The 12,187-nt window shown below is 34.3% G+C and overlaps 2 protein-coding genes across 6 annotated transcripts in view; one reads left to right on the top strand and one right to left on the bottom strand.

Annotated features, from left to right (window-relative positions):
• Positions 1-355: 355 nt before the first annotated feature.
• Positions 356-2,540, top strand: LOC129793043 (uncharacterized). Its single transcript, XM_055832589.1, has 4 exons — positions 356-521; positions 597-749; positions 1,572-1,960; positions 2,031-2,540. Exons 1-4 carry the CDS (start codon positions 356-358, stop codon positions 2,538-2,540), a joined length of 1,218 nt encoding a protein of 405 aa, XP_055688564.1.
• Positions 2,541-2,642: 102 nt separating this feature from the next.
• The window catches only part of LOC129793711 (band 7 protein AGAP004871), a 32,610-nt gene continuing 23,065 nt past the window's right edge, over positions 2,643-12,187 (bottom strand). For 3 of the 5 annotated variants that reach the window (XM_055833932.1, XM_055833934.1, XM_055833937.1), the window contains 6 exons: positions 7,542-7,724; positions 7,398-7,480; positions 6,863-7,066; positions 6,009-6,064; positions 5,172-5,352; positions 2,643-4,980 (listed from right to left, as the gene is read on the bottom strand). In XM_055833932.1, the coding sequence (XP_055689907.1) occupies positions 4,858-4,980; positions 5,172-5,352; positions 6,009-6,064; positions 6,863-7,066; positions 7,398-7,480; positions 7,542-7,724 (830 nt within the window). In that variant the 3' untranslated portion in view covers positions 2,643-4,857. Of the gene's footprint in view, positions 4,981-5,171; positions 5,353-6,008; positions 6,065-6,862; positions 7,067-7,397; positions 7,481-7,541; positions 7,728-12,187 lie in introns of all 5 variants that reach the window. The other 2 variants (XM_055833933.1, XM_055833936.1) reach the window with 1 other exon arrangement.

Raw genomic sequence — 12,187 nt, 5'->3', positions numbered from 1 at the left:
AAAAAAAAACTTAAAATTTCAATATTTTTGGGGAAGTTCTGTCCCCGAATACCTCCCTGATGTTACTCTAATTGTTCTATTTTGCTCATGATGAGCTCTGTCTGAGTATGAATGAATGGAGTGCAGCGAACGCGAGAGTGCGTTAAATTGCGCTTTTTTCGTGCGCCACCCAAAAGAGACACCCACCGACAATGATCCAACACGCATTGTTCATTGTTCACATCCACGGAAGCCTGCACGGAAGCCTCACCAGCTGCCTCTCAGGTGTTTCATATAAAATTCCACCCTGATCTTCGTGAGGAGCTCATTTGTACACGAGATTTCAGAGAAAGAAAATTAAAAAAAATAAAGGAAAATGATCAGGAGGAGTTCTCTTCTTCCCTGCTCTGTGCTTATTTTCCTGGTGCTTCTCTGTGTTGTTGTGCGTGAGTGCCACTGTGGATTAGGAGCCTTTTGGGGTGGATCAACCCCCAAGAAAATTCCCTTTGGACCTGTTCAGCTCTCACCCCGTGATGCGAGATGTACGTGAAGTTCTCTTTCAACAGGAAAAGAATTTTTCTTTAAATGAAAAATGATGATTTATTGGTGATTTTTAGGGCTTTCGCTCTTCACTGTGGTTCAAATTGGTCAAGGGCAGTGTTCAGCTCCATCCGGTGAGGTTGGCAATTGCTTCCCCGGGAATGAGTGCCAACTCCGCGGTGGAATCCCCGCGGGGCCCTGTGCTAATGGCTACGGAATGTGTTGTGTCTGTGAGTTGAAAGTTTTGTGATAAAATTAATGATATCCTCTCAAATAAGATTTGGGAAAAAATTTCTTTTTATGTGCAAAAAAAATCTTTAAGAATTCTTTTATTTTATCTGAATAAGTTAAATGAAAGTAATTTTTCAGAAGAAAAGAATTTTATTTTGAAACGGTTTGACTTATTAAAACAGAACTCAACATTGTAAAATATTCTTTAAAAAAATTCTACATTCAAAAAGCTTCTTCAATTAAATTTATTTAAAAAGTTCTCTTCAATTAATCCTAATTGTTACAACTAAATTTAATAAATTCTTTGAAAAATCTTTATGCTAAATAAATTACTCAATAAGTACTGAATTTTCAACGATTTCAAGAATTTCTTGGTAGCTGAATTGGGCCTAAATCTTTGAAAAAAATCGTTAAACAAGAGATATCCGAGATTTCCTTTAAAAAATATTCTTTGATTAATTTTTTACGTTAATTCTCTATTCTAAAAACTTTTTTACGAAAATTCTGTTTCTGAATAAGTTTTTTCGGTAAATATTTATTCTTAAAAGTTTTTTTTTTATTTCCGAAGATTCTTTATTTAGAAACTTTTTTTTTAAATCTTTTTTCCTAAAAAATTTCTTTAGGAGACAAAGAATTTTTTTTTCATAAGAAAGAAAGAGTTTTTTTTAAGCAACCTTCTAAAACATAAAAAATTCTAAATTCCTGCAACTTTTTTACTAATTTTTTTTTCAAAATTCTTTCTTTAGGTTGTTAATGAATTCTTCATTCTAAAATCTTCCTTTAACAATTTCCTCTTGGAATGACTTTTCTTTTTATTAAAGTTCTTGCCACGTGTGGGGGCATTATTCGTGAGAATGGGACATACTTTGTGAATCCAAATCATCCAGACACGTACGAGGGAACAGGTAGCTGCCAACTGACCATCTACAAGCTCCATCCGGATATTTGTCAGATTCGTTTGGATTTTGATCATTTCTCCATTGCGGGGCCCGAGACGCTGAACCACGTTTGCAATTCAGATCAATTCCTCGTGTCCGGCGGGAGTCCTGCCCCGACGATCTGTGGCACAGCTGTGGGGGATCATATGTACATTGATGCAGGGATGGGAGTGAGTAACCCCATTATTCTCACAGTCATCACGAGTGGAGTTAATTTTGCCAGGAATTGGAGGATTAGGGTTAGTCAAATTCCCTGTGGGAGCATCGCCAAGGTGAGACACAGAAAAATCATTACAAAAAATCATTTAAATTAAATTCTTTTGAAATAAATCTCATCTTCAGGCTGATCAGGGATGCCTTCAGTACTTCACGGGGGTGAATGGGCGCGTGAGGAGCTTCAACTTTGACCTGACCAATGGAAGGCAGCTCTCAAATCAAGACTACAGCATCTGCATTCGAAGTGAGAGGAACTTCTGTGGCATTCAATATTCCGCTTGTCCCGATCCAGTCAACAATCGCTCGCGCTCCTTCACTCTTTCGGGGAACTCAAATCTCCTCGTACCCGCCATGGTGGGCAGTGGAGCTCAGAATGCCCCCAATTCCTGCCCAAATGATTGGCTCATGATTGGTTGTGCGAGGGTGGCTGATCGCCAGCCTGTCTCACCCACGTGCGAGGATCGCATCTGCGGAGGAACCTTCAATGCTGAAGTCAATTCCTTGGAGCGAACTGTCTCCTCCAACGTGCGTCCCTTCAGGCTAGCATTCCACACAGACGCCGTGGAGGCGCCCATGGATCAGGACAATCGTGGCTTCTGCCTTGATTTTGTCCAGCAACCCTGTACCAATGGATGATGGCTGTCTTAAAGCCCCCAAAAATCCTTTAAAAAAATTGTTTCGTTTTTTTTTCATAAATCTTTTATTTATTTCTTTCAAATACGCGACGAGAACTTAAGGTTTTCTTTTTTTTTTTATTTTTTTGCTTAAGACTTAAAGTCCGCCAATACCCCCATTAAATCTCAATTAATTCAATTCATAAGTAAGGACGTCCTTTTTCGCTAAACAACCATAAAGTTCTTGTTACCAAAGTCTGCAATTCTTTTTTTTTTTTTACATAAAGAAATTATTAATCCAAAATTCATTGAGTTTTTTTTAAACATCAAATAATATTATTTTTTTGCGATTCATTCATTAAAAACGTGATTTTGAGCGGTGTTCGAGGTTGAATTTCGACGTGACACCACTACAGGAAAATTATGTAATAATTCAGCTATTTGAGATAATATACCTGCCGCAAGGGTTTAAAGTTTCATGAAAAACTCATATGCGATGAAAAATTGTTTTTTTTCTATTTTAAAATAAGTTTGTTGATTTGATTTTGTAATTTGCTCAGAAGACTTTAAAAATTTTTCATTTAGGTTTTTTTTAAATGAATTTTTTTTGTGAAAAGTATTTGTTGTTGAAATTTATAGGTTAGAAAATTTGAGAAATAAAAAGATAATTTTTGTTTTCAATACCTTGTTGTGTTTTTTCTTATTTTTTAAAGTCAAAGTTTTTATAAATTTCAATTTTTTTTTTCAGAGTTTTCTTTACTTTTTCAAAAGTAGAGTTTTTTATGGATTTCTATTCTGTAAAAAAATCTATTCATCAAAGGTTTTTTTAAAGATTACAGACAAAATAACCTAGATTTGATTTTAGGTGTAATGTAAATCGAAATAAATTATAAATGTTAACCTGCACAAGAGTGATTTTTTTTTGTAATATTTAGAATTTATTTAATATTCTTTAAATGAATTAATTCAAAAACAAAATTTTATCAGCTTCTAAAAGTGAAAAAAATCATCTTAATTCAATTCTCTTTAAATTTGTCTTTGTGGAAAAATTCACGTAACTTTTCATGAAACTTTCAAACCCTTTTGCATAATTTAGTATACAACATACTGAAAATAATTTGTGTGCCCATTTTTGCTCATTTCTGCGTGAGCTTCGTAGGGCAAAAATTCTGCATGCTCTACTGAGCATTAAATATTCACGAAATTCACATTAAATTCCTTTTTTTATTCATCGACATGTAGTTATTACAATTGAGACGATATAAACATTTAGGAATAATGAAAAAAACCACATTAAGAATTAATTCGTTAATCTCCATCGAGAGGTATATAATAATTTAATTTCTTTTTTCAATATAATAATAATGTTAGTAAAATTGATTAATATCTCGTGCAATGTCACATAATAATCGTGAATTAATTTTTTTCCCTCCAATTAATTCTTTTTCTTTTCTTTTATAATTTAATTTATACATTCAAAGTTTTGCTAAATATATATAATACGTTTTATAAAATCATCCTATTTATCATTTGTTTTATCCATACAATAGGTTTTATGTTTTTTTCTTTTTAATATTATAATTTAATAATATTTTAGTCACATTTTCTTTTTGTAAATAGAACCATTTTTCAGTGAGTTTTTCTTTGCATGTTCCTTCACGATCATTCTTTTTCTTCATTTTTTAAGCGTATTTTTGTTAAGGTTTTTGGTTTTTAATTCTTACGGTTTTTATTCACAATTTGTTTATTCCTTTTTTTAGTTCATTGTTTCGTTACCTGTTGAATCAACAGTTTTTTTTTATTTAAAAAATTCTCATTTAAAATTCATTTCATTAAGATTTGTTTTTTTACTTTTTCCTCCCATGATGATGAAGTTTTTTTTCTTTTAAATTTTCACATGCATTTCGAAAGAAAAAGGAGTTTATTCATTGTTAAAGCAATCATTGAACCTTTCGCTGAACAGTGAAGGGGCAAATTTGTGAAAAATTCGCCTTAAGAAACCCTTTAAAAATGAATAAACTCCTCTGCATTTTGATAAAGTGAGACGCAACAACATTTATATTCTTTAAAATTACATTCCATTTCTCTTTTTTTCTGAATTTTCCAATACTTTCACAAAAGGTTCAGAAACCGCTTGATTAACACACATATTTGAGAAGAAAAAATCCATTTTTCCTTTCACCCCTCCCATGAAAATTTGCAAATGTCTGGCAGATTCCTTGCAAAAAAAGAAAATAAAAATTCGAAGAAGTCTTTGAGGGAAATTCTCAGTGATTGCTTAACACAGAGCCCGTTTTTTTTTTAAATTAATTTAAATTTTAGACAACTTTCTGGGGAACTTAGAGGGACATATCTGGGTGTTTTATTGGCGCCTGATTGTTGGGGATCATTGACTTGAAGAGATCGATGGGAATTGGGAATACAATGGTTGAATTCTTCTCCGCTGAAATTGTGTTGAGGGTCTGGAAAAGAATTTAAATTTTAACGGTTAATAATTTTAAAAAGTTTTCACCATTTCTTTAAAGGAGTTTAGTCAGAGAAAATTTCTTTATTAGAGGAAATAATCAAAAATCAAGAAAAGAAATAAGAAATTCTCTAACAGAGTGACTAAATTCCTTTTTCCACATTTTCTAGGATATTTTCCCCCATTTACCTGCAAATAGCGCAGAGTAAGAGCTGCTGGGGAGTCTCCTATGACCTCTGAGGCCTCCCTAAGGGCTCGAGATGCCTTCTGTTCACCCTCAGCCGCAATAACTTTGGCACGAGCCTCCCGGGCGGCTTCCGCTTCCGCCGCCATGGCGCGTTGCAGCTGAATTGGCAAACGAACGTCCTTTCTGTTGGTCACAAAAAAAGGATTTTCCCACATTATTCACCAAAATTCCTCCTTCACAAAAAATGCAATAAAAGCTCTCTTGTGGGAGCTTTTGGTAAGCCACGACTGAATTGCCTTTGATCTCTTCACTATGGTTTTATTTTTGAGGGCCGGGGAGTGAAGCAACAGTTGGTGAAATGTTTATTTCCTCCCCCGCCATGTGAATCGTGTGTTGTGGGGGATGGAGGGATTTATTGTGATTAAGTAGATTCACTTGAATGCTTTTCATTTTCTCTCCCCCTTCAAAGGAACTTCCTCTCTGTGTTTTTAGGGCTGAAATTTTGGGGAACAAAATGAGAAAGTTTTGCCACCCCCCCAATGCCTTTTAGGAGGGAATATTTCCTCCACATATTACATCATATTTAATAGAGTGTGTAAATATTTGTTTCTCGGTTTCGCAACTTACGGAGCCACACCCCCGTAAAGACCTTCATTAAATGGCATTAAAGTGTCAGAGAGGGCTTATGATGCTTCTTGCAAAGAGCTTTTCCGGGGTGTTTGTGTGTGTGGAGGAGGGGGTATTTATCTATAAATCTTTCGCTTTAATTTACAAAGAAAAGCGACTGCGAATTTTTCTTCTTCTCTCAAAATAAAAATTAACGAAGAAGGAAAACTTACATCTCAACACGCTCCACTTTAATACCCCATGCATCTGTGGCCTCGTCCAGAGAAGACTGCAAATATAGCAAAGAGAGAAAAGAGAATAAATGTTTGCATGAGGATATCGAATTATCCACGCGGTGTAGTGTTGTGGTGAAGTTATTGGCAGCGGTATGTGGATGAATAATTAAATTAATTAAAAATGAGGAATATGGGTCAGTCTGTGTTGCATTGAGAACACTCCTCTGCAGATGATTACCTACTCTCTTTGTGCTTTTGTTATTTATACCAACCAAAAAGCTCTGTCCTCTGCAGAGAAATTAAGGGAGGTTTTTTTGCAGTTTAATTTTTATTTAATATTAACTTCTTTATAAAAAATTTAACCGGAAAATTAATCGAGCCAAAAGGATTTTTTACATTTTTAAATAGCGTAAATATTTATAATGATCAGTTGAATTAATTAAATCGAAAGAGAAGCATTTAATATCCAACGAATAATTGATTTTTACAGTAAAGTTTCGCAGTAGAGAAGATATTTATTTGAAAGCGATTTACTTAAAGAGTGTTTGAAAGCTTTGAAGCTTTTAAAAACTTCTGAACTAATAAAAAAGACAGACGTTAAATATAATTCAATTAGAAAAAGAAGTTTTTGAAGAGAATTTAGGTTAACAAAAGTATCAGAAAGCTCCTCGTTGGAGCCTTGAGATGAATATAAATTATTCCAAACGTCGTTAATTAATAAAACGTTGAGTTTTCTTGCTCACTTCTCGACCATTTTTCCGAGGAATTTTCATCGCACAAAGCTCTTTGCTTTCACAAAAAATCAATGAACCCCACATTCCCCTATTGACAAACAATTAGGAGCTTTTTACCTGCATCGTCCCTGAGATTGTCATGCGCTCGCTGAGGATCTCATGCAGATGTCGCGTTCCCATTGTATTCCTCAGTGTTGTCTGTGCCAGAAGTCTCGTGGAATGATGGGCATTCTCCACATTTGCAATTGACACCGTTGCATTTGAGACTCGATAGTAAACCACGGCATCAACGGATACAGTCACACTATCCTTTGTTAGGACCTAAAAAATAACAAAAAAAAATCTCTTATTAATTCAAACTTTTGCCAATTTCACATTTAATATAAAATAGTCAAAATAGTGGATGTAAAAGCTCAATTAAAGTTTTCACTATTTACAGAGCTTTCTCATTTCGCCCAATAAAAGTTCATAACTATCCCCACAATCCCCATGCGAGCTATAAAGTTATCGCTTGAGGCTTTTTAGGGGAGTTTTGGTGGAGTTTATTATTTAATTCCATGGCGAATGAGAATTTAATTTCTCGCAATATTTTCGGAATTGTTGTAGGAAAATTTTGAATGAGTTTTGAATGGTATGACAATAAATTTCTCACCTCCTGCGGCGGAACGTCGTACGTTCGTGTCCTGAGGTCGACACGGGCATAGGCATCGATGCAGGGGAGAATGAAGAAGATACCTGCCGAGAGTGATAAAGTCAATCTGAAAAGTTTCATTGTGATGCGGGAGCTTTCACCCACCTGGTCCCTTTGCGCCGCCCTGCATGAGACGCCCAAGACGGAAAATAACAGCCCTCTCGTACTCCTGGACCACCTTGAAGCACACCAGGAGGCTGAAGGGCATCGTAACGATGACAAGGAGCCACGACAGGAGGATCAGGACGCGTCCACACGTTGATCCTTCGCCATTTCCATCGTCTTCGGCTACTTGAAATACAAAAGAAAACCCAAAAGTTTAATGCTAATTAATCTCTTGACGGAGCTTTTCCGCTCAACACCTTCAAAAGTTCTAAAAGATTCAATTTAAATTTTTTTCTTCGTGTCTGTTTTATCTTGTTTTTCCCTTATCTCATTCTCTGTGCTTTAGGAAAAGGAAGAAAAAATGCGTGGAAATTCTAAAGAAAAATTCTTATAGCGGAGGTTAACGAGGGAATTGAAAGTTTCGATTGTTTTGTATTTTCCGTGAAAATTGAAAAAGAAGCAAAAGAGAGAGAAACTTGTTGGAGAAAAAAGTTGAATTTATTAAAATTCACTTAAAGCTCTCTCCGAAGAGCTTTGTTTTGAATTTATTGAAAGTTTTTTAATTGACATATAATTGCAGGAAAATATTGCATATTTCAGCGCTTAATTGGGAGAGGGAAAATTGAGAAAATGGAGAGAAAAGTTAATTAAAAATCAATAAGATAAACGAAATTTATTTGTTTATGAAATTATGAATAAAATATTAATGAATTAATTGATATTATACCTATTTAATTTTTATTTGAATGATTTATTTATCTTAATTCTTAGTTATGATTTTTTAATTAAAAGATTTAAAGAAAAAACTTTAACAAAATAGTATTTATCACTCATTTGTATTAACATTCATCAACTTCTTTAAATAACAAATTCTCCTTAGCTATGTATATATAGAAAGTCAAAAGCTTCCGGAAATTATGTATAGAATCACCAATATGCAGCTTTCTCCGCCGAGGAATTCATGTCCGTTTCAGTGGAAGAGTTTCCTTTCATTTTGATTTTTTTTCCCTTCAAAAATGATCAAAGGACATCTCACAGAGGAAAGCTCTCTGTGTGGTTTTCATGTGTTTAAAATTTCCCCAATATATATTTATTTAGAGGTTTTTTTTCTGTCCCAGCAGGTGAGCTTTCAAACATCAGAAGCTTCTCAATTGATTTCATCCCTCATTCTCCTTTCTTCTCTTTAAGGATGAGTTTGTTTGGGAGCTTTGAGAAAGTGAGACGATGCGAATTAAATTCAATTTTTTGTGAATTTTCTCAATGCTAAGAAAGTATTAAAAGAAGGCAGAGAATTCCCACAAAGATTCTTTGAGTGCTTTGAGTTTCAAGAAGGGAAGAGGAGAGTTCATTAATTTGCACAGGATCATTAATGAAATTTGCTCAACATCGCATAATCCGGTGGAAACAGCTGGGTAGGAAGTAGCCAAAGGATGATTTTATTAGGAAGTTGTTGAGGAATTTAGTGAGGAATTTTCGTGAGTGAGAGGAAAGTTGGATCCCTTCCGGAATTTAGCACCGTCTTTTATGGGAATTCTTGTGAGCTATATGAGAGGCTTGAATTCTAATTCAATTTCCTGTCCTTTTTCCGTGGAAGGAAAATTACCACGAAGGAGAAATATTTAATGTTGGGTGTTTCAGGGGGGGTGTACCAAAAATAGTTTATCGATGCCATTGAGCCCCATCCAGAAGATTGCAAGTCACGCTCAAGATGATAATTGGGACAGGCAGTTCTACCTCTCACTATTTTCTTTGGGAAAAGGGACACTCTTTGGAGCCTTTGGGGGGTTTAAGTATATAATTTTGCGTGTGTATGTTTTATCCTTCCCCATCCAATGGGGCTCAGGAAAATTTCTTGGCAACAATTTAGTGGGGAGAAAGGGAGAGAAATGGCGCTGGTTTTATTGTTCCACAAGATGATACATTCGGAAATGTTTAAGTCAATTAAATTCTCCTCTGGAGCTTTTGTCTTCTCTCTGCACAACAATGGGGTGTCCTCGTATAAAATATTCTCTTCCGTGAAATGTTTCATTCTTCCACACTGTCAGCTTCAGCAATTTAATTCATAAAATCCTTGAGAATTTTCTTCAACATTGTTTCATAACAAAAAGACATAAAGAACAAAATAATTTTGACGAGAAAACTTGTCAGGAAAATAGCGGAAAATCTTCACATATTGATTGGCACTTTGAGGGGCCTTTGAGGAGGTAACAAAAAAGATATATTTTTCTCACATTCCTCGTCCAACACGCGGAGGAGCTTTCAATGTGTGAAGAGGGAAAAATAAGCTTCCAGTGTGTGTTGGATGATTCGCAATTTGAGTTGGGAAATTTTATTTTAAGAGGAGGAAGGGGAGGAAAAAGCGCACACGAGAAAGCACTCCCAGGGGATGAAATGTATATCCGAGTGAAAGAAGTAAACAAGTCACACACTTTTATTGCGAATTTCTCCCATCAAGAGATGAGGGAGGTTTTCTCCAGGGGGGCAATAACTATTGCGATCATGGTTCAGTTGCTTGCGCTCAATCTTGCGATCTTGCGATCTTGCGATCACTCCATACATTTTTGCGATCACACTTGCGATCTTGCGATCACTCCATACATTTTTGCGCTCACACTTGCGATCTTGCGATCACTCCATACATTTTTGCGCTCACACTTGCGATCTTGCGATCACTCCATACATTTTTGCGCTCACACTTGCGATCTTGCGATCTTGCGTTCATCCATACATTTTCGCATTCATTCTTTATTTTATATACAATATATACAATTGCAATTACATTTCCATACAAAATTTTTGGTAGATTTTTTTTTATATTCACTCGCTGACCATGTGTGAACAAGATAGATTTATGGAGACAAATACATTTTTTAATCCCTTGACCAAAACTATGAGAGTGAGGGGTGCTTCCGTGCATGGTTCTCTCACTCGAATTTATAAGGCAAATAATTTTAATACAAATTATAAAGAAAATTGGCTCCCACCAGTCTAATTTTCTTATAAAAAAATGTTCATAAGGTGCCCAGGAGAAAGCAATATTAATATAGTCATCAAGAATCATTGAAAATTAGGCATAAAAATAGTGTCATTTTGTGTACGGTATTTATGTGTGTGTGTGTGCTGCTTCTCTCTTCGGGCACCCGTGCACGCCTGTGTGAAAGTCTTATGCCTTCTGAGATTGCTCTCAGGTAGCAGCCGTAGCAGCACACGTTTTGCGGGCTTGATTTTTATTTCAAAGGTCTCGGGATCGAATACATAAAACTTATTATTTTTTTTTCCTAATATATTTTTTCCGAACTAATTCTTTATACCTTGTCTCTTATTTATCCGTTAGGATGATATGAAATGAATTAATATAGCAATGTTTCTGAGTTAAGAGCTTGTATTGACTTAAAATTATCACCAAATTTTCTTCATATGGTATAGAAAACGTGTACCAGGTATTTTTTCCTACGGAGCATCAGTTTAGTAAATAAAATTTATTAGGTTTTATTATAGAAAAATCATTTTAGGAGAAAAAAATCCTCGAGAGAGACGCAAGAGAGAGAATTTACGTATTGATCACGCGGTATGCGCGCGCAGCCAATCAGAGCCTTCATCAGCTGCGTGTGCACTTCCAACGTACCAAAGCACTTTGCGCACTGCTCGCAAAAGTTGATAATAGACAATTTCAAGAATTTTATAACAAAATTTTGCTATTTTAATAAATAAAATATTGTTACCTACTTAATAGTAGGATTAATATTCTATTTTTTTTTGAAAAATTTAATAATTTAAATTAGGTTGAGAGTAATATTATGTGCATAATATTATTAAAAGCAAAATTCGTTAAATAATAAAATGTGTTTAATTTTAATAAACGATTTTTTTTAATATTAGTGTTGTGACGTAAAAATTATTCCGCACATTACATTGATATAAAATCCTTAGAATATTGAATTTCATTTTATACAATAGTTCAGGTCGATTGAATGCAATAGTAATTACATAATGTAAAGACCTGCATTTTACTACTCACTCACACAAGATGTTGGAACAGATCTCTTTCTCTCTACCTCATAATGTCATACTCGGCTATACTCTTCAGACTCATGTAATAAACAAGAAGAGAAGATACTACGAGAGTGACACAACTTTAGTAAGTGAGAAAAACGTGAGTACCTATGCACCTCATTTATTGTACATTATACTTACAATTGATTGTAAAATAATTTTTACAACAATTTTTAAGATATTGAATTGGATTAATATGCAAAAATAAAGCATTTCGTGTTTATGCATTTTTTTGTTGCAAAAATTTTCAAAATTTTCTTTTTGATAGAAAAAAATTTAATTTTCAAAAACCATCTTGAACATGCCTACATACAAGAGCGAAATCATTTTAGTAACTGCAAAAAACGTGAGTACCTATAGACCTCATTTACTAACAACTAAATAAATATGATACACAGAGCATAAAATACGACGAAGATTTGAGTATGTATATATAGAACTTAATTACATTTTATTAGGGCTTGATAAATACGGCAAAAAAATTATAAGCACTGCTAATAGTTAAAAAATATTTAATAAAAAAAAACAAGAGAGTTTTTGAAAATTAAATTTTTTTCTATCAAAAAGAAAATTTTGAAAATTTTTGCAACAAA

The sequence above is a fragment of the Lutzomyia longipalpis genome, chromosome 3 (assembly GCF_024334085.1).
Source record: "Lutzomyia longipalpis isolate SR_M1_2022 chromosome 3, ASM2433408v1".
In the NCBI taxonomy this organism is placed as follows: domain Eukaryota; kingdom Metazoa; phylum Arthropoda; class Insecta; order Diptera; family Psychodidae; genus Lutzomyia; species Lutzomyia longipalpis.
Note: the sequence above shows the minus strand (reverse complement) of the source record. Positions and strands in the feature narration are given on the sequence as shown.